Below are 20,415 nucleotides of genomic sequence, written 5' to 3' on the forward strand. Positions count from 1 at the left end.
GCGCTACACGCCGATACTGATGTGACAAAATGCAAAAGTAGCACAGATACAGCTACAGATACAGATGCAGATGCAGATAGAGATACTTTTCTCGCCGGCTTGGAAGACGACAACGGCTGAAAGCGGGGGGGGAAGACTGGAAGGGGCTGCGGCAGGGGCAGGGGGGCAGTGTCAGTTTGTTTGTGGAATGCCGTTTTGTAAGTTTCTTATGCATGCGACTTCAAACATAGTTCGGCATCGAAACTTTCTAGCACACCGACACACACACAAGCGCGGCGCAGATCCAGCAGATACACACACACACACCAACACGCACGCAGCCACACACGAAAATGACTTTCGAAAGGTACAACTTTTTTCGAAGTCGCTGCCTCAGCCGCTGCCTCTGCCGACGCCGAAGCCGCTGCCACCGCCGCCGCCGCTGCCTCTGCCGACTTCGAATTCCAACGCCAAGACGAATGATCGGCGCAAAAGAAAAGAAAATATTCATTCAGTAAAATTTCGTAGCTGCAGCCGCATGGTTGTGCAGCTCTCGCCTGCTCTTGCTCTTGCTATTGCTCTTGCTGTTCGCGCAACAAACCGAAACGAGAAACACATAAATGCCAAAGTGTGAACTTTTAACTTTTTTTTAACATATGTGTGTACGTACATATGTATAAAAACAAAACGCACCTTTAACTTAACTTAACTTAACTTAAACTTGAGCATGAACATGAACCTAAAACAAATGAACACGGGAAAGCGGTTCCAGCGAGGAGGTACCAAGGAGAGCAGACACAACCGCATTCCAGAAAGTTCAAATAACGCTGGAAGGAGGGGGAAAGTGGAAAACTAAACTCGAACTCAGTACCAGTGCCAGTGTATGTGTGTGGAATGCAGAAGAAGAAGAAGCAGCAGCAACAGCACCACAAGCAGCAGAATAAGCAGCAGCGAATAGAAAATATGTCTTCAAACTGGTTTTTCGGTTTTTAGACTGTTTGTCGTCGGCCGATCGGGTTCCATTGACATCCGAACGGAAAAAATAAAGCCTAACCTTCGATGGGAACACTCGTAAGTCGGAATTCACACACAACACGCACACACACAGCCCCGTTTATTGGCTGAAATTGGATGGATGCTGTGTGTGTGTGTGTGTGTGCGAGTGTGTGCTGTTATTTAGAAATTCAAATTGAAATTTTTCAAGCGTGAGTCATGCGACTGAGCGTGGGTTTTCGAGACCCGTTTCATTTCTTCCCGACGATCCTAACCTTCGCTGGGAACAGGAGTTAGCCGCCGCCAGCACGGGAATGGGAACAGAATCGGGAATGGGAATGAGAACGGGAACGGGAACAGTCATAAAAGTTGCATCACTCAGCACAAAAAGGCGAAGAGGCGGGGAGACGGAGACACAAACAAGTCAACCACCAGCATAGAATGCGGTTGCCAGACAGGCGAGACGGCAATAGTGGCGGAAAGAGAAGGCGCGACAAGCAGAAGAACCGTTTTACTGAGAAAAGAAGAAGAGCGGGGCACGCGGCGGCAGGGTGCGAGCGGGATGGCGCAACAGGCGAAGGGAAAAGGGAGCGGAAAACATTGCGAGAAATAAGAGGAGTAAAGGTGAACATGAAAATAAGATCTTGTAAAAGTGCTATCTGCATTACGAGGAGTTAGAAGAGTTTAAAGAAACTATGACACTAGAGTATCCTTTGCAGGATTTATTTGGTTTGAGTTCTTAAAGGTTTTTAAACTTGCTAGAATATAAAAGGGGCAGAGTCATAACTTCGTATTTCATGCGATACTAAATGTCACATTTTTCCACAGTGTCATCGGGTCGTTCTCTTCGCTCTGACTTATCCCGTTTGTTTTGCAGTTCATCGTCTGCATTTCCCCGTTCCCGTTCGTGGAAACCGTAGTCAGCAGAATGAATATCGATATGCTATCGATGGGAGAACGAGAACGGAGTTTTCGATTTTTCGGACCCGTCAATTTGCATTTTCGAAAAACGAACGAACGAAGGAAGGAGTTACAGGAAAGGGCAGCAGGCTGTGCTGTGCGTTTTTATATCACATCATAAATGTCAATTAAAAACGATATTTGTATTGTCAAGTTCCGCCCGTCGCATCGCCATAAAATGTGTTATAAAAAAGCTAACGGTTAATATAAAAGCTACGGTCTGCTGAAGTTTCGTGTGTGGCTGCGAAGAGTGGGAAAGAAATGTGAAAAGAGGGGGGAAGAGAAGGGGAAAAGGGGAAGAAACAAAAACTATTCGCCGCTCAATAGAAAGTTTGTGTTAATAAAAAATACCTAAAAACTTAAACACACACAAAATATGTGTGTCGAAATATGGCAGCAACACAAAAAAAAAGAGTGAATGAAAAAATGTTGACCTAATTTTCGGGGCCCAGTTGGGGTTGTTGTTGCTGCTGCTTTTGCTTTTGGTCTTGTTTATTTCAGCGACGTCGACGGCGGCAGAGGCGGCGGCGCATACTTTCCCACACAGCTTCCAGCTCATTCCCATTCCAGGCCATTCCCAGCAGCGTGTGATCATCGCGGGAGCAGCGCCACCGTTCGTTCCCGTTCCCTTCGCACGCTTCCCTTTCCCGCTGGAACGACGTCTAAATTAATGATTGTTAAATGGAGATTGTGTATTTTGTGAGTGTGTGAGTGTACACACCAATACACTGATACAGTTGGAGAAATACGGGCGCGCCTGCGCAGAAACTATTTATAAAGGTATGTAATCCCCAATTTGATAACTCACAGGCGTTTTACAGTTCACGTCCCCCAACCCACAAAACCAAAAGCAAAAACTCAGCGCCACTAATTGTGTGCTATTTTTATGAAACAAAACAAAAAAGAAGAAAAGAAAGAAAGACAGACTAAAACCTTAAGATCGTTTCTTCTCTCGCGGCGCGTGTGAAAATATTTAGGCTAGCCAAGGTATTTTTATTCTCGCCTCTTGTGGATCTTATTTTTTTTTTTTGAGTCGCTCGTTCTTCGTTCTTCGCTGCTTTTTAAAGTGTTAACTGGCAGCGTATAATTTCGGTCGACTTGACATACATTTTAATTATAGTTATTAAATGTGAGCCAGGCACGTGCGTGAAAAGCGCTCAGATACAGATGATGATGATGTTGTTCTTGTTGTTGTTGATGTGATATGTTGTTGCTGTTGCTTTATAAAGACCACGATCATCGAAAGAGGAAAAACGGAAAGCGAACGAAAAGCGTTTGTAACTCCAATGATTTGACTACGAAACCGGTTTTCGATTTGGTTTGACTGTTTTTCATACAAGTGAGATCATTTTGAAAGCTGATTTTGTCAATGAATACCACATTCCACATTCCGATGGTCGATTTTTTTTGTTGCTCACTGTGCTATACTGCGCTGTGCCTACACAGATATAGCGATATCGTGTAACAAAGCTTTGAACTAATGCCGACACCGATCCAAAGTTGGATCGAGATGATGGGCATGGGGATGGAGTTGGTGATGGTGATGGGAAATCGAAGGTGGTGAGTACAGTGCTATGGCTCTATGAGCTTGCTTTTGGTAAGAATCTTAAACCAGCTAATTAAGAATTTCCATTATTTTTTGATAATAAATTAGTTAAATAGTGTGATATGTTTAAAACTGCCTATTACTCTTCTAAAAACATGTATTTTGTATAACATATTACACCTTTTTATAACTGTTACATTAATCATAGAATAAAACATCTATGCTAAATGTTCAGATAAATGTCATTTCTAATGAGCTAGAATTTGGGGTTGCATTCAATGAACTGAGCTGTGTTTTTCTCAGTGTAGAAGCCGCGCCTGCGCCGTTGCTGTAGCTACAATGTATTTCTATTTCGCCTTTCCGACTGTCATCCCAAGGTGAGTTTGAAGTTGGACGTGGAGTGTGGAGTCGTTTCTGTTCAGTTTGGAGTCGGAGTCGGAATCGTATTGAGAATGAGAATCGGAGTCGGAGTCAATGAAGGCCCGCTTGGGTAAACAGCATTCCAGGCATGCCAGCGGCGAGCGAATCTAAACAACTTGATGTTGGTATTTTATGCTTTGTTTGCCCATTACAAAAGCCCTTTTGAGTCGGTCGTAAACGCGGCGCTGATAACGCCGCTGCGCAGGCGATAAGCGCTGTAGTAGTATGTATGTAGTTAAAGGTATAGTACGCATAGGTATCATACGTAACCCGGTCGAGGCGATCCAATCCCATCCAATCCGATCCACCTGGGCAATGAACCCCCGTCGAAGACCGAAAGCCGAAAACTCCGACCGACGATTTAAGTTTTTCATTCATGAAACGATCGACAAAGTGGAGCACGTTGGACTACTGGACAGCGGTGGGAGAGCTGGAGAGGTGGAGAGGAGCCGAAAAAGTCGTGATAAACATATTTACCAATTGATTATTTTCCAGCACAAACACGCGTTGGCTTACATAAGTATGAGTGCCAGCATATATCGCTTAGTACATAGCTATAGCTTCTGGCATATAGCACATGCCAAGGTGCTAATCAGCATGCACACACACACACACACACACACACACATCGATTTCCACATAGGTGCACGTACAACATACTTGTATGCATGTATGTACATGCGATGGATTCGGATTTGGATTTGGAATAGGAATCGGAATAGGAATAGGAATAGGGCACTTGGATTTGGGGTGACTTTCTAAATGCCCCGTGGCAGCTGCAGCTGTTTCTTCCCCGCTTCCCCACTTCCCCACTTCCCGGTTCCGATTTCCTAGAATCCAATAAATGACTCGCATGCTATGCAAACTGGAGCGACGACGACGGACTGGAATGCCCCTTGTGTAACTAAATTTAAAAGCCTTATTGGCCCGAGATGTGCCACTTTTCATGGCGATTTAGTGGGCAGTTATTGTGTTATGCCTCATTAGGATGGAAGATCAAAGCCGAGAGATATCCGAAAACACGTATTTGTCGGCCTGTTTATGTCTACTTAAATGCCGGAGTCTAGCAGTCTGGATTTTTGGTGCTTATCCATAAAGCTCCAAAGTTTTTGGTCTTGCATAATTTGCATAAACTTTGTAATCATTACTCTAATGTCTACTTTACTACCAAATTACATATATTGAATTATTGTATTACATGCTCACTTTTAAGACTTTGTAGACCTTATCAACCAAATGTGTTTGAGAATAAACGCGCATTTTGTGTGCAAATTAATCGCTAATCACAGGCATTATTAATTATAGTGGGGGTAAACATCAAAATCCATGTTGATACCTCTAATTCAGGGCCATAAACGACGTGGAATGTGGCTTTTCTGCAATAAAATGCTTATAAATAGAATCGATCCGAGTGTTGTAAATGGCCAAGATACAAAAATAGTTGGCCAGGAGAAACTTCTACCAAGCTTAGCTCATCGCATTGCGATTCCTTGGCTCGCAGTGAACTGTGCTGATATTGTTTAAAATGCGGCACGTAGCCGAAGGAGAGTGGCCAAGAGAAAGAGAAACAGTCGAAAGCACATTCGTGGGTACACTCGCCGAAACTGGAGCTGAAAACCAAATTCATTGATCGCACTTTAGGACCAAGAGCCACGCGGTTTTCTTCAGAAGACAAGAAGTTATTAACACCAACTGCGAGTATAGTATTTTATGGCTTGAAAGTACTTTCAGCTAATTTTACCCTACATTGGGCACATTTCTGTGAGTGTACGCAAACAGATACAGATACAGATACAGTGCATGCTCAGATACAGATACAGACGGTCTGCAGACGCTAGACGGCGGTAAATGTGTCTTCGTTTCTTGAAATGAAAACATTTCACAATCCCGGATACGCATTGGAATGTCGGTGGCACTAACCGGGAAAGTTTTGCGGGCGAGGAGGGGGGCATGGGGTTTTGGCCATAAAGCCTCGCTCTGCACTCCACACAGATACAGCTACAGATACAGCTACAGATGTAGCTGCAGCCACGAACACAGATACAGATACAGATACAGATACATTGGTGGGCCAAGAGAAAAGAGCCGCAATTGCTGCAATAGAAAAACACAAAAAGAGAAAAATCACCGGCGGCTCTGCTAATGCACTTTCCATTGTACTCTTGGCCAAGTGATGTGGGTTGGGCTTGGATCTGGGTTTGGGTTGGGGTTGGGTTGGGTTTTCGGCTGGCCTTCACTTGGCCACGTTTCACGTTTCCATTTGGTTCGTTTTCCGCCTCAAATTTCCCACGGAGATTATATCACAGCGCGGCGAAGGAAACGCGGTTAACAGATCCTGATTTGCATTGTTCCGGAAACTTGCAGGAAATTGCTCGCAGAGAGAGTTTCCCAATCGCAATTGATGTTATAAAGATGGTAGCGTGTTATTTTAGGGCTGTTATTGCTATCACCTTGCTTTGGTAATTAGAGTAACGAGTCGCAAAAACAATAATTAGAAACCCAGCTGAATGGCAGCAATTAAAAAGGGTGTAAGACGCAAACAAACATTGTTAATGATCGCGTTGGGCTGACATAGCGACGCACAAGGAACCCCTGTGAAAATCCTGTAGATTCAGAATAAATTTCAAAAGGACGGCGCTACTTGAAGTTTGTTTCGCGCATCGTGTACGATCACGTTTGCAGATGTATCTCGTGTCCTTTGGCTTCATCCCGATCCTGCAGCAACCACCGCTCCGCACCGCACCGCAGCGCAGCCCAGCCCTCGTGGCTCATATTTTTCCCATTTTCGCAACAATAAGCATGCCCCGAGGGCAGGCAGCCAGCAGACAACTAATTAAATTTTCTATGGTATGAATGCGCTTTTGTCGCATTAACCCCGTTCGAAGGGATTCGAGATCCTCGGGCAGAAGCAGTCTTATTAAGTTGCCATTACCTTGGCGAGCCAAGATTCAAGATCCAAGATCCAGGTAGGAAGTAGGGCGATCTATTCATATTCATAAGCGCCCATTGCCACCGCCATCAATAGCTCGTAAAAGTGTGTGAAACCGGAGGGTGCCCAAAGCACCCCGATCTCCTATCCCCGATCTCCAATCCCCGATTCCCGATCCCCGATGCCGTTCAGGGTGGTTGCCCCTGTTTCTTGACTATATCTTACCCGCCACAGCCAGCAGCACACGTGTTCATCATTTGTTGCCTGTTGCTAGGCCGAGAGATACCCTAAATACCCACCCCACGGCCGTGCCAGCCCCTGTCCCCCCTACCCAAACTTCCCCCACCCCTCCAAGCCGTAACCCCTCTAAGCCTTTGTGGTAGTTTTGCCAAAAAAAGCAACGAAATGAGATCACTGACAACTGGAAAGTCGAGAACTTGCGTAAAACTCTGCCCAGTCGTGTCGTAGTTGTTGTTGTGGGCATTGTTGCTCTGTTGATCATTGTTGTTATTATTATTATAGTTGTTGTAGTTGTACTCGTTGTTGTAGTTGTAGTTGTTGTCGTTGTTGCTTCCCAGTGTCTCCTGTTGTTGGTGAGAAACTTTTGCCGAAACGCCGCACATGCGCGTGTACTCCACTTACTCAAACGATCGCGCATCGTACTCGCACTCAAATTCAAGTCCAGAATCGGGCTCTTCACTCGAGAATAATAGATAGAACTTTTATACAAAAGTATACAAACATAGGTATTGCAATCACAGTAGATAATTGGAGATATATTTCAACAACACAACATAAAGCATAGGTATAGAAGAGGTTCCTTTCTTCCAAGTTCTAATATAGTTTAATCATACAAAGGATTACCATATCCTTCAGCTCAAAAGCTTAGTTATCACACTAAAGTGAGAAAGAAGAGTAGTCACATTTTCTTTCAGTGCCTTGTCGCCGACTCGAAGTACTCCAAAAGTCCACCCAGCTAGCAAAGCATTCAAGTGTGATGAATTTATGTGTGTAGTCTCGACTTCGGATCGCGCATAGAAAAGTTTTAGATAATTGGCTAATTGTATGTTCATGTGCGTTTTGAATTTCATTTTCCATATCTTCAATTTACGAATTGAAAAACTTTCAGCCGGGCCATGCGGGTTCTGCCAGGCGAAAAACCGAAAACGAAAAACGCCACGAAATATGTAGTATGTATAAATTGCTTAATTTGTGATAAGCATTTATGGTGGCCCAGGCGATCCCAGTGCCAAGTCGCTCTCCGTCGGCTCAGGGCCATGTGAAAAGTGCAGCACTTTCACTATTTCCCCATTTTCCCAGTTCATTTTCCCGACCCAGGCCGAACCGAACCGAGATCAAATTGAAGTGCCAGAGGCCGGGTTTATCTGGGGTGGGCTCTTCTCGGGGAACTCAGAACGTCGTACAAAGATGATTATCGGGCACAAACAATAATGCGGAAAATTGGTTTTATTAAGATGGATAACCGAAATTTACCATAAGTACAAGCAAACTTTATGGAGTGGCAAGTAATAAAAGTAAAGTAACATTATGATTTGAGCGGAGACTTGGCAATGGTTTGACCTAGCCTATCGCTCAAATTTGAACATATTAGCTCCGAATATAAATGTTTTATTTATCTGCGCCAGGGTTCGAGCTACTTGGCTCCCTGTGGAGCGTTCTAAAGTCCGCAATCTGGCGATCGCTCGCCCAAGAAGACGGACATAGCTTACGGGCTACGGGCTACGGCCAGACCCCCCGAAAACCTTAACCCCACCAGCAATCCGACTCTCGGACCGCACTGATAATGCCGATGCCATAACCATAGCGTATCATAATGCTCCCCTCATAATGTCATATGTACGCAGCGCAGGCGGGATCGGATTGGGAGCTCGCTTCTATGTACGAGTATATAGACCAGACCGCAGCACACTATGTACAAATACTTATGTATGTATGTACATATGTACATTGCTTTAGGATCGACCACTTCCACTTGGAGACTTGTCCGCTCTGTCTTTCTCCTTCTCCTTCTCTTTCCATTTCCATTTCCAATTCCGTTTCAGTTTCTGTTTCAGTTGCTGTTGCTGTTGGTGTTGCTGTTTCTGTGGCTGCGACTGTGACTGTGACTGTGCAAATTATTGTCGCTCACATAAAAAATATTGCAGGCCAGCGCCATTCAGAGGCGAGCAATGACGGAAGTTCAACTAACTCATTTCCGGTTATGTGTCGGCCGGATCCTCAATTGTCAGTGTGTGTGTGTGTGCCCGAGAATCTGAATATATATGTATGCAGATGTACATATGTATGCATGTACATGCGGTGTGCGGTAAGCATGGTCTTGTGGTATGTACATAAGACGTCTGCCTTATCGTATCGAGTGAGCTTTCCCCCGCCTTCGAGAATCGATTCGTTTCAAGATGATTATGTAGATTATTGTGTTCAAAACAGTTTTTGAGGGTCTGTTCTAATTTGGGGACACTTGTGCCACAATTTCTTAGGGCTACAGTACCCATAATCATTAAACTGATTTATTGGATGAGATAGAACCAGTCAAATACCAATTGTCGACAATCCAAAAACCATAAGATAAAGCCAATCAGAGTGCTGGTCAAATGCCAATCTAGGTTAAAGCTCCAAAGCTTTCGATCCATTCATGCATTCCATTCATTCAGAACCGCCGGCAGACGCATTTCATTGAGAGACTCGTCGCTGCGCAAATACATTCTCAATTAAGTTGTAAACATTCTGAGGTCTTTTCCATTGCGTATTGAGCACATGCACTTCCGCTTATCATTAAAGATTTGATCAGAATTTGGGTCACCAAAAAGCTGTCCGCACTGCGATTCTAGTTAAGTGTTAAAGTTTTTTGTTATCAACCGTCGAGTTCACGAGTGAAAAATGTGTTACATTTAAATTTGAATCTTTTCCGCTAATCAGTCATGTAAAATTCCAATTTATCTACATGTAAGTTTACAGAAGCAGGTGGCAGTGATGCCAGATCAGATAAAATCTAGTTGGGACAGAATGCGTTAGATTGCTTTATGATTTTTGTGTTATTTTGTTACCATTTGTCTATCCAATTGTTTTGTCGGCCTTAGGCCGCATTGCAATGTAAAGTTCCAGTTTGTTTTCGATAGTTTAACACTTTTATTAGCTTCTTCCGAATGTTGTTAAATTTCAAACACCGATATGAGCGCAATTTTGGTTTTAAAATGTGCATATCGATAGGCAGCCAAGAAAGTTATCGAGGTCGGACCAGACGGCTGAAAAGTCGGCGGATGTGGCAGCGCTGAACGACCCACGCCGCGTGGCAACGCCACGACTTTGTTTACTTTTATTCGGAGAGCGCAGTGAAGAGCACCTGGAAATTGCATAAATGGGCATGGAACCGGAGGTCAACGGTCAGCGGCGATAAGGATGCACTTCGAGGTGACCTCGGCAGTCCGGCGACCAAGTCAGCCAGCAGTTAGCAGTTGAATTCAAGTGACAGCAGCGCAGCGCACGCAGTCTACCAACCCAACGAGACTGATAAGAAGTGCGCGTTCGGAGAACGGAGAACAAGTTAAAGTTAAATAGGCGCCGTGGAGAGGCAGCAGTTCAGTTGGCCAGCGACCGCAGATCAAAACAGACGTACGACAACTCAGATGAATGAGGAAGAGTGCACGAAACGGGTTAGCAAGCGATAGCACTCAACGGTCAGCGATCTTTGGCATCTTCATCCACACACCGTCTACACCATCTACGCCATCTACATCATCTGCAATCTCGTCGGAGATCGGAGGCGTTTTTAGGCATCGGAATCCGCATCGGAATCGTTTCAAGGGCACGTCTTTAGACGCCAGAGCCAATCTGAATCACTGAGCGGGGCTTCTCTACCATAATCACCTGTAAACAGGTGAGTTACCCGTTTTTCGCCAAGCAGACGGCTGTTTCGCACGCCTGCCGAACGATTTTGGTGACGTCAATGAGAACTCACTCCACTCGCGTTACTCGTGTGGCCTAATTTCGTGTGTTTTCCCCTTTCGCCACTTAGGATGGCCCCACCCACGGTACTGGTCACCGGCGGAGCCGGCTACATTGGCTCCCACACGGTTCTGGAGATGCTCAATGCGGGCTACAACGTCATCTGCGTGGACAACCTGTGCAACGCCTACAGCAGCGGCGCCAAGCTGCCGGAGGCGCTCAGCCGGGTGCAGGAGATCACCGGCAAGAAGGTCAACTTCTATAGGGTGGACATCACGGACAGGGAGCAAGTGCGCTCCGTCTTCCAGGAGGTGAGCACATATGTACAGATGCTTAGCTGGCACGTCAGCAGTTCGTAGGTTCTGGGCTAAATGTGCCAACTGGATACCATTCAATCAAGCTTATCTGACATGCGCGCTATCAGCTTTTTTTCTCGTTCGCGCTCGTTTTGTTGTTTGCTCAAGTGGTGGGGCACTTCCGACGAGCCGCCGCGCTGATCGACCCTGAATGAAAGACCCACATGGCGAGGTCGCATTCGAGTTGGTGCGCTGGCATCCACATCCACATCCATAGCAGCTCCCGGGCACGTACACTGCACTCCAGATTGTAGGCAGTCCAGATTGCAGTGTTTACATCAACTGATAACCACGAGAATTCGCCAATTGGAGCAGGTTTTCACGCATTCTTGAGATGCTCAACGAATGGTGGGGTTTCGTTAGCCATCGACGTTTATGAATTTGATAAACATTATTAAAATGCACGTTGTTGCCCGAATAGCCATGAAATATCTTAGTTTCTTAACCCAAACTTTAGGTTGATACTTGAGTGTTTTTCATATTTCTATTCAACTCTAAATGGACATAGCTTTGTGCTTACGCGCACTGATTACTGAGTAGAATAAGCAATATTTGTTTTGGTGGAATTTTACCTAATCAGCACTATCACAGCTATTTATAAACCGCTTAATTGTTATTAATCACCTTGAAATCAAAGTTATATTATTATTTACTTAATATGAAACTATAGTTGTGCTTACTGTACAGATAGTTATTGCAGATATGGATTTTCCAAACTAATAAGTATATTTCTATCCCTTTCAGCACAAAATCGACATGGTGGCCCACTTTGCCGCCCTGAAGGCCGTGGGCGAGTCCTGCCGCATCCCACTGCAGTACTACCACAACAACATGACCGGCACCAATGTCCTGCTGGAGGCGATGGCCGACAACAATGTGTTCAAGTTCGTGTACAGCTCCAGCGCCACCGTCTACGGCGAGCCAAAGTTCCTGCCCGTGACCGAGGAGCATCCCACGGGCAACTGCACATCGCCCTACGGCAAGACCAAATACTTCACCGAGGAGATTCTCAAGGATCTCTGCAAGTCAGACAAGGTATGCTCTCATTCTTGTCCGATGACCATAAGTTCGGTACTAAAGATATCGCTCTTTCAGCGCTGGGCCGTGGTTTCGCTGCGCTACTTCAACCCGGTGGGTGCCCACATCAGCGGCCGGATTGGCGAGGATCCGAACGGCGAGCCCAACAACCTGATGCCCTACATCGCCCAGGTGGCCGTGGGTCGACGTCCCAGCCTGAGTGTCTACGGCAGCGACTTTCCCACGCACGACGGCACCGGAGTGCGCGACTACATCCACATCGTGGACCTGGCCGAGGGACACGTGAAGGCGCTGGACAAGCTGCGCAACATCGCGGAGACGGGCTTCTTCGCCTACAACTTGGGCACCGGCGTAGGCTACTCGGTGCTGGACATGGTGAAGGCGTTCGAGAAGGCCTCCGGCAAGAAGGTCAACTACACGCTGGTGGACCGACGGTCCGGAGATGTGGCCACTTGCTATGCGGACGCCACGTTGGCGGATAAGAAGCTGGGCTGGAAGGCCGAGCGGGGCATCGACAAGATGTGCGAGGACACGTGGCGCTGGCAGAGCCAAAACCCCAACGGGTATGCCAACAAGTAGAGCTGCTAGCTGCCAGCTGCTGTCTTGCTGCCTTGCCTCGTTTCTGCCGTTCCGCAAGTTCCTGAGTTACTACACCTGATGATGGCTCAGGTAGCAATTTCTATTTGCCTCTAGTTGTGAATATTTCTTTCCAAATTTCGTGTAGTATTCGCCCATTTCGATGTGTGCAAGTGTGCGTATGTATGTAATCCAAAGTACTTTGTAATTAAAAAGGCTTTTCGCTGTTGTCATGTAATTTGCTGCTCATTTACGCGCTCGGTGACCGCTGGCATCATTGACGCGTACCAATTGGCGCAATCGCGTAATTAAGGTCGTAGACAAGGTGGCACTGGCGGATTTCACTTGGCAGTAACATACATAGGTAAACTATGTGCCTGAGTAAACACACAGGTGCACAATTAGTCAGATCTCAATCAATACATCCCATTAAGTGCATCAGAATTACAAGAAGACATCGAGCTTGCACATTTATTTAGCAAACATTTATTCAAATGCAATATAACATTAAAAACTCAATTTTAAACTTAAGTGATGCGCTTTCCTCGCACATATCTGCACAGTTAAAGTCATTTATCACAAGTATGTACTATGAATGTATGTTCGTTTCAACAACTCTGCGTTCGTCTGCTGCTTCAGTTTGGTTTTGGAATGGTCTGCACGTATAAAAGTACAAAATTGTTTATACTCGAGTCGGTTGTTTCTGGGATTGTTTGTTTATATCGGTATTTGGCAATCTGTTTTATGCTCTGGAGCTTGGCGATTCGTTCAACAAGTGATGGATTGGATTGGATTGGAGAGGCAAAGAAATGCGAAATCGAATTCAACAAGAAGCATTACTAGGTGCTACGTTTACGGCTGGCTACATGTGTGCGCGATATGCATGCGTAATGAATATATGTATAATGGTATGGTATAATATGGTAAATCTAAGTATTCGCATAGGTTGCAGGAGGCAAAGAGATCCTTGGCCCCGAGGGGCGCTGGAGGGGATAGTTTAAATGCCGCTTAAATACTGCTGTAGTCCGTGGAGACCCCGCTCCGAGCACCACTTATGTGGAGGTCACGCCCTTGCGGGCCACCAGCATGTTGAGTATCGGGTTTTTCCGGATGTAGCTCACGGCCTTTTTGTGGGTGACCATGGTGAAGTCGTAGCCGTTGCACTGCAGGATCTTGTCGTGGATCCGCAGACCTGCGCGGGCGGCGGGACTGCCCTCGTGCACCTCCGTCACATAGATGCCCTGTTTTCAAATGGGAAAGAATGTTACACATTGTGAACTGAAGCAACAGAGCTTAAACCCAATTCTTGCACTTTAATAGAGAGCTCTCTTTCGTGCCTAAAATTAGGTTCTAAGGTAGCCCAAGTTCCTCACATAATCCGTGTATCCTTGCGGGCTCTTCTTGTAGTCCTGGTCGATGCCTCCGCCGATCTTGAAGCCGCACTTGAGGATCTCGCGTCCCTCCTGGTCGTAGTCCTTCTCCTTGTGCAGCGTGATGGGTATCTGTGGGAATTGTGAGTCACATTTCATCTATTGCTCGTTGAGTTTGAAAGTAGCTTGTTTTTTTTTGTTGTTTTGTACTCTCCAGCGACCCAATTTCACCTATACACACGCAGGCGAGTGTGCGTGCGAGCCAGGTTTAGTTCAGTCGCAACTTACGCTCAAACACTCCATCGCCGTGCCGGCCTGGTGCTGGAATGCCATTTTCGCCATGTCTGCCGATGCTTTGACTAACTTTAATTTGCTAGATTAGCTAATTTTCCAAGGCTAAATTCGTCTTCAAATAGTCGCCCACAACAAACTCTGCTTCTTCCTGGCAATCATTTATCGATGGCCGAAAATCGATAGGTCGCAGCAGTGATGCGATTACTGCCTTGCGATTGCCGCTTATTTTTAAATTGATAAATACTCCATTATACTTTCTTTGGAATCGCAGAAACCTTAAAATCCTTTACAATTGCTTTTTGGCAATGTTTCTTAGTTTTATTTATACGTTATTACATGTCTAGAATCTGTAAGCCTATGAGCGCCGCATGGCCAGCATGGTGTTGATCTCCCAGATGATGATGCGCGTCCGGTCGATGATCTCGCGCAGCTGCCTGTTCTTCAGCTTGACTGTTTCGATGAGCTCGTGGTTCTCCTGCAGCACTTTTCGGTACTCATCGCACTGCGATGGCTCGATTCTCGGTTCCGGCTCATCGCGGTAGGGAATCAGACTCTCGGCGCTCATGTAATCCATGCCGGCGTCGTTGCACTTCTCGTAGATGATGCGCACCCGCTTGAAGAGCAGCCGGATGGTGCGGAAGTACTCCTGCACCTTCTTCTCGGTGTTGTTGTCCCTGTGCGAGGTGGGCTGGATGTTCTTGAGGGAGGCGAAGACCTCCTGGAAGCGCGAGGCGATGTCCTGCACGGTCTCCTGGCCTAGACGGGACAGCTGCACAATGTTGATCTCCTTGTGTGGATTTTGCTGCGAGATGGCCAGCATATTGTTGTTGCCCCCGGCTCCACCAGGCGGAGCTCCTGCACCCGGATTGAGTTGCTGCTGCTGCTGGGGCATGTTCTGCTGTGGCATGTTTTGTTGGGGTTGCTGTTGCTGCTGCTGCTGGGGAACCACGCCACCTCCGCCCATTCCCAAGCCGCCGGCCATGCCCACACCCACACCCGCTCCCACTCCAACGCCCACACCTTGCTGGGGCACCATCATTTGCTGCTGCATCATCTGCTGCTGCTGCTGCTGTTGCTGCATCTGGTGCTGCGGAGACATGCCGGGCATCAGGCCGCCAGGACCTCCAGGTCCCTGGGGATTCATCTGCATGCCGCCCGGTCCGCCCATCATGCCCATCTGTTGTTGTTGCTGTTGATGTTGCGGCGACATGTGCATTTGCTGCATGTTGCCGTGCTGCATGCCGAATCCGCCCATGGGCATCATGTTGGGGCCACCGCCTCCTCCGCCGCCGCCCGCAGGTCCCTGATTTCCCTGGTTCTGGCCGTACTTCCACATTTCGCAAATTTCTCACAAAATAAACAAAATATCACACAGAACGATAAGCGATAGACGGCAAATGACACTGTTGCCGATAACACAAAGCAAAACGTAAGTGCTGGACAACGCCAAAACTGTATGCTCGCAAGCAGCTGTGCAGAAAGACATGGGCGTAGTCGACGCCTTGAAATCACTCATCTTCACAAGCTAAGTACTTACTAGATTAAATCGGAGTATTTGTACTAATTAATCTGGCGATTACTTAATTTAAATTAGTTTTTAAATATCGAAAGAAAAACCCCCTGCAAATTTAAAGGAACGCGGCCATGCGAAAACAGAGTTGCCAGATTGGCGTAAAAATATTAGGCATCAGTGCGACAGCTGAGCGGCATTGGCGAAATTCAATTTTAGCTTTTCTATGCTTTTAAACGTTTAAAAATGGCCCGCAACGAGGATAATGGTTTTAGTGAATGGGTAAGCTGTAAATAAAGTGCTGAAAAGTATCAACCAAACCCGCTCTTTTCAGGGTGGCTACTTCGAGGCCAAGAAATCGAAGCTGGAGGAGCAGTTCGCCGCCGCCAGCGATCCATTTCGCAAGTCGGACTTATTCGAAGGCATCTCCATATTTGTGAACGGGCGGACCGACCCTTCGGCGGATGAACTGAAGCGGATCATGATGGTACACGGCGGGACCTTCCACCACTACGAGAGGAGCCACACGACGTACATAATAGCCTCCGTGCTGCCCGATGTCAAGGTGCGGAACATGAATCTGAGCAAGTTCATCGGCGCCAAGTGGGTGGTGGATTGCCTGGCAAAAGGGAAGATAGTGGACTACAAGCCCTATCTGCTGTACACCAACCAGAAGACATCGCAGCCCAAGCTCATCTTCGGGAAACCCAAGGACAGCAGCGCAAATGAGAGCAAATTGGATGTGGATGTGGAGCCGCCGAAAGATAAAACGCCAATGGAGGTGGACTCTTCCAAGGATGAAATGCAAATGGAGCTCGGCGGCATTCTCAAGGAGCTGCAGCAGGCAGTGGCCACTTCGCCAGCAAAGGAGACCAGTGTATCAGATGGCAAGATCACTAACTTATCAGCCACCTCGAGCAACTCGACCACCGCCCGCACAGCCGCAGATCCGAACTTCCTGAGTGAATTCTACAAGAACTCGCGGCTGCATCACATCGCCACTCTGGGCGCGGGCTTCAAGCAGTATGTCTGCCAGTTGCGTCTGGATCACGGCTCCCAGGGCTTTCCCAAGAGGGAGACACTGAAGTCCCTCGCAAGAGCCCAGCGAGACGGATCGGAGCGCTATGTGATGCACATCGACATGGACTGCTTCTTTGTGTCCGTGGGCCTGAGAGCCCGTCCCGAGCTTCGTGGGCAGCCAATCGCGGTGACCCACTCGAAGGGAGGCAACGCAGCCACCGATGTGCCGGTGCATCCACAGGCGGACAGAAAGGCAGAGCTGGAACTCTTTGCCCAGCGCTTCGAGCACCAATTCCACGATGGCGACAAGGCGGAAAAGGTGCGCTCGGGCTTCGAGAAGAAAATGTCGCTCTCGGAGATCGCCTCCTGCAGCTACGAGGCTCGCGAGAAGGGCATCCGCAATGGCATGTTTGTGGGCCAGGCTCTGAAGCTTTGTCCCGAGCTTAAGACGATTCCCTATGACTTTGAAGGCTACAAGGAGGTGGCTTCCACTCTGTACGACACAGTGGCCCAGTACACCCTGAACATCGAGGCCGTGAGCTGCGACGAGATGTTTGTGGAGCTAACCGATCTGGTCTGCGAACTCAATGTTGATGTGATGGCTTTTGTGAGTCATCTCAGGCAGGAGGTGCACGCCAAGACGGGATGTCCGTGCTCAGCAGGGGTGGCAGGCAACAAGTGAGCAGCAAATTAATCTTTTACGATTACTATATATTCTATGTAACTATTATTACAGGTTGCTGGCACGTATGGCCACCAAGGAGGCCAAGCCGAACGGCCAGTTCTTGTTGGATGCGAAAAAGGACATATTGGCCTATATGGCGCCGATGTCTTTGGAACTACTGCCAGGAGTGGGTAGCAGCATGAGCCACAAGCTCAAGCTGGCGGGACTCAATAATTGCGGAGATGTGCAGAACTCATCGCTGGAGAAGCTGGAAACGGTGCTGGGCAAGAAGCTCGGTCAGAATTTGTTCCAGAACTGCAAGGGAATCGATGATCGTCCTTTGGCCTATGAGCAGACCCGCAAGACAGTTTCCGCCGAAATGAACTTCGGCATTCGCTTTACCAAATCCGCCGAGTGCGAACAGTTTCTGCGCCAGCTCAGCGAGGAGGTTACAAAGCGTCTGGTTGAGATCAAGCGCAAGGCTAGATCGATTAATCTGAAGATAATGGTGCGCGCCGCCGAAGCGCCAGTCGAAACCTCCAAGTACATGGGCCACGGCGTTTGCGACACCATCAACAAGTCCTCACTGATCAAACATGCCACGGATGACGTAAATGTAATAACCTCGCTGGTCCTCAACCTGATGAAGGAAGCCGATCTACCGCCACACGAGTTGCGTGGCATTGGCATACACCTCACTAAGCTGGAGGATGCCAGCGAGGTGCGGAAGGAGAACATCATCATGCAGATGTTCGGCAAGATGTCCGAGATGAAGAAAGGTATTTAATCCAACCAAATTTGTACACCCAATTTATTAAAATATACATAAAGTTGTAGATAAACCTGTAACCCAAGGAACAGTTGCCGAAAAGCCCACAGGCGATGATAAAGGTATTTTAGCCGCAAATGGTTAACTTTCCAGCATATTTGAGACCTTTATATCTATCTGCAGCGAACAAACCAGCAGTGGTTGAAGCTAAACCTAAGCCCCGAGAGCCCAGGAATGTGATGAGTATGCTCACGGCAGCAGCGGAGAGCAGGAAACGTGACCAGCTGAGCGAAGACAAGGGTCAAAAGGAAACTCCAAAGCCGAAAACTCGGGTTGTACCCCTGGAGCCAAAGCTGGATGAGGATGTCTTGGCACAGCTGCCGGAGGATATACGCCTCGAGGTGTTGGCCCATAGGGAGGAATACCTGTCCATAGCCGAGTGCGGTGGAAAGGTTAGGAAACCGGCTCCTCCACGTTATCCGACCCTCAACTCACCGCCCTTATCAAAACGCAACCGCTCACCCAATGTGAGCCCGCTAAACGCCAGCGATCTTAAGCCATCTACTTCCCGGGCGGCTGTGGCTAGAATGCAAAGGCGTACGGACCGCAAGGAGCAGGAGCAGGGCATCCGATCGGATCAGATTGTGGCCGACTACATTGAGGATCTTCCCAAGTTCGTCAATCCCAATATCCTGAAGATCATCCCAAAACCCAAGCTGCCCGAGCTGCTGATGGGGGCCAACTACAAGGACTTGCTGAACGAGTGGGTCAGTCGCGAGGAGGTGCCCAAGCCGACGGACGTGGATCTCATTCACCAGCAGGTCTCCCATATGATTAGCAGCGACCAACTGGACCACATGTACGATGTGATGAAGTACTTGTGCCGGTAAGGAGTTTGATCTAAGCCGTTGCAGTATGTGCACGAATTTAGCTACCTTTGTTTTGCAGCATCATCAATGCGAAACGCAGCAGTTCTTGCTGCTGGCACCTGGCCTACAAGCACATTGAGGAGAATATCCAGAGCCAAGTGCTCAAGATTGAGGGCTACAATCTGCTCTTCATTGAGAACATTCGCTGCATGAAGTGCACTTAGTGACCTGAACATGTTGGATTTGGTTTGCAAAGCCACATGAGAGTAATTTTATGGATAAGTTATTTTATTGCCATTAATTCGAGCCAAAAAGAGACATTCTGATAAAGGATTCAATCCAGAATACATAACTGACTTGCTGATCTCTGGTTATCATTTTTAATAAATGTTGCATTAAAATGAATACTGTTGCTCATCGGGTGCACATCAAATACCTTTCCAGTTCTCACCGCAGCCTATATATAGATCTAAAGCCCGCTGCCTGCGATTCATCTGCAACTCCGGGCACAGGTAGCAATTAAAGTGGCAAGTGCGGCAAATGGGCAAATGAAGTGGGGCTGTGGCCGCTGCGACGATGGCGTTGATAACTTCATACGCAAAGGGCAGAGCCCCGCCACTGAGCCACAGAGCCACTGAGCCACCGCCGGGTGGTAGCTCTTTCCCACCGACGAGGAGCGGCCACTCAAGACAAATAGGCCAGGCGGGCACAACACCTGGCGGAACTGGCAAGTCATAATTTGCACTTTAATGAAAGCGGCATCGACGACTCGAACAGGTTAGTGTTGAACAGTTCTCTAAAGTCACTGCAGTTAATCGCTGCGACGGCTGTAATATGTAATTGATTCGCATGCGGCATGCCTACACTCGCAGAAAAGCGCATTAGCTTGATTAAAACAATACATTTAATGTGGAATTTTTGCGAAATTATGCGGAGTACGAAAGCATTGCCAAAGTTTTTTTTAAACCACTTACCATGTTTCTAAATCTTAGTATTACGTTTGGTTTTGTTTTATGTGTCATCGGTTCTTTCTGAACCGCCAGCGATCACCTGCCCCAATCCAAGCCCAACCCATCCCATCTCATCCCATCCGCAGCCGCATGACAACCACAACAATTAGAGTGCTCCTGCCAGGAAGCCAGAGGTGGGAAAACGCAGG

The 20,415-nt window shown here is 47.4% G+C and overlaps 4 protein-coding genes across 5 annotated transcripts; 2 read left to right on the forward strand and 2 right to left on the reverse strand.

Annotated features, from left to right (window-relative positions):
- The first annotated feature begins 10,165 nt into the window (after positions 1-10,165).
- LOC122615832 (UDP-glucose 4-epimerase) lies at positions 10,166-12,998 on the forward strand. The gene is made up of 4 exons (XM_043790975.1): positions 10,166-10,722; positions 10,861-11,101; positions 11,891-12,181; positions 12,242-12,998. Exons 2-4 carry the CDS (start codon positions 10,862-10,864, stop codon positions 12,761-12,763), a joined length of 1,053 nt encoding a protein of 350 aa, XP_043646910.1. The 5' UTR covers positions 10,166-10,722; position 10,861; the 3' UTR covers positions 12,764-12,998.
- A 206-nt stretch (positions 12,999-13,204) lies between these two features.
- Positions 13,205-14,581, reverse strand: LOC122615833 (tax1-binding protein 3 homolog). Its single transcript, XM_043790976.1, has 3 exons — positions 14,419-14,581; positions 14,134-14,262; positions 13,205-14,001 (listed from the first exon to the last, which is right to left on the reverse strand). Exons 1-3 carry the CDS (start codon positions 14,470-14,472, stop codon positions 13,813-13,815), a joined length of 372 nt encoding a protein of 123 aa, XP_043646911.1. The 5' UTR covers positions 14,473-14,581; the 3' UTR covers positions 13,205-13,812.
- A 135-nt stretch (positions 14,582-14,716) lies between these two features.
- Positions 14,717-15,830, reverse strand: LOC122617266 (mediator of RNA polymerase II transcription subunit 30). The gene has a single exon (XM_043793036.1). It carries the CDS (start codon positions 15,758-15,760, stop codon positions 14,780-14,782), a length of 981 nt encoding a protein of 326 aa, XP_043648971.1. The 5' UTR covers positions 15,761-15,830; the 3' UTR covers positions 14,717-14,779.
- A 271-nt stretch (positions 15,831-16,101) lies between these two features.
- LOC122616312 (DNA repair protein Rev1) lies at positions 16,102-19,644 on the forward strand. 2 transcript variants are annotated; one of them, XM_043791722.1, is made up of 6 exons: positions 16,102-16,216; positions 16,269-17,632; positions 17,691-18,397; positions 18,456-18,509; positions 18,571-19,273; positions 19,336-19,644. In XM_043791722.1, exons 1-6 carry the CDS (start codon positions 16,181-16,183, stop codon positions 19,478-19,480), a joined length of 3,009 nt encoding a protein of 1,002 aa, XP_043647657.1. In that variant the 5' UTR covers positions 16,102-16,180; the 3' UTR covers positions 19,481-19,644. The 2 variants fall into 2 exon arrangements, with proteins under 2 accessions (XP_043647657.1, XP_043647656.1); XM_043791721.1 differs by having other exon boundaries at positions 18,450-18,509; positions 19,336-19,643.
- Positions 19,645-20,415: the final 771 nt, after the last annotated feature.

The sequence above is a fragment of the Drosophila teissieri genome, chromosome 3L (genome assembly GCF_016746235.2).
Source record: "Drosophila teissieri strain GT53w chromosome 3L, Prin_Dtei_1.1, whole genome shotgun sequence".
Taxonomy (NCBI): domain Eukaryota; kingdom Metazoa; phylum Arthropoda; class Insecta; order Diptera; family Drosophilidae; genus Drosophila; species Drosophila teissieri.

Excerpts from the sequence above, each read along its gene's own strand:
- LOC122615832 (XM_043790975.1), top strand. The coding sequence starts at position 10,862 with ATGGCCCCACCCACGGTACTGGTCACCGGCGGAGCCGGCTACATTGGC. Across the intron at positions 11,102-11,890 it reads TGCGCTCCGTCTTCCAGGAG|CACAAAATCGACATGGTGGC; the intron begins GTGAGCACATAT and ends TATCCCTTTCAG. Across the intron at positions 12,182-12,241 it reads ATCTCTGCAAGTCAGACAAG|CGCTGGGCCGTGGTTTCGCT; the intron begins GTATGCTCTCAT and ends TCGCTCTTTCAG.
- LOC122615833 (XM_043790976.1), bottom strand. The coding sequence starts at position 14,472 with ATGGCGAAAATGGCATTCCAGCACCAGGCCGGCACGGCGATGGAGTGT. Across the intron at positions 14,263-14,418 it reads CGGCGATGGAGTGTTTGAGC|ATACCCATCACGCTGCACAA; the intron begins GTAAGTTGCGAC and ends CAATTCCCACAG. Across the intron at positions 14,002-14,133 it reads CGCAAGGATACACGGATTAT|GGCATCTATGTGACGGAGGT; the intron begins GTGAGGAACTTG and ends ATTTGAAAACAG.
- LOC122617266 (XM_043793036.1), bottom strand. The coding sequence starts at position 15,760 with ATGTGGAAGTACGGCCAGAACCAGGGAAATCAGGGACCTGCGGGCGGC.
- LOC122616312 (XM_043791721.1), top strand. The coding sequence starts at position 16,181 with ATGGCCCGCAACGAGGATAATGGTTTTAGTGAATGG. Across the intron at positions 16,217-16,268 it reads ATAATGGTTTTAGTGAATGG|GGTGGCTACTTCGAGGCCAA; the intron begins GTAAGCTGTAAA and ends CGCTCTTTTCAG. Across the intron at positions 18,398-18,449 it reads GATGTCCGAGATGAAGAAAG|TTGTAGATAAACCTGTAACC; the intron begins GTATTTAATCCA and ends ATATACATAAAG.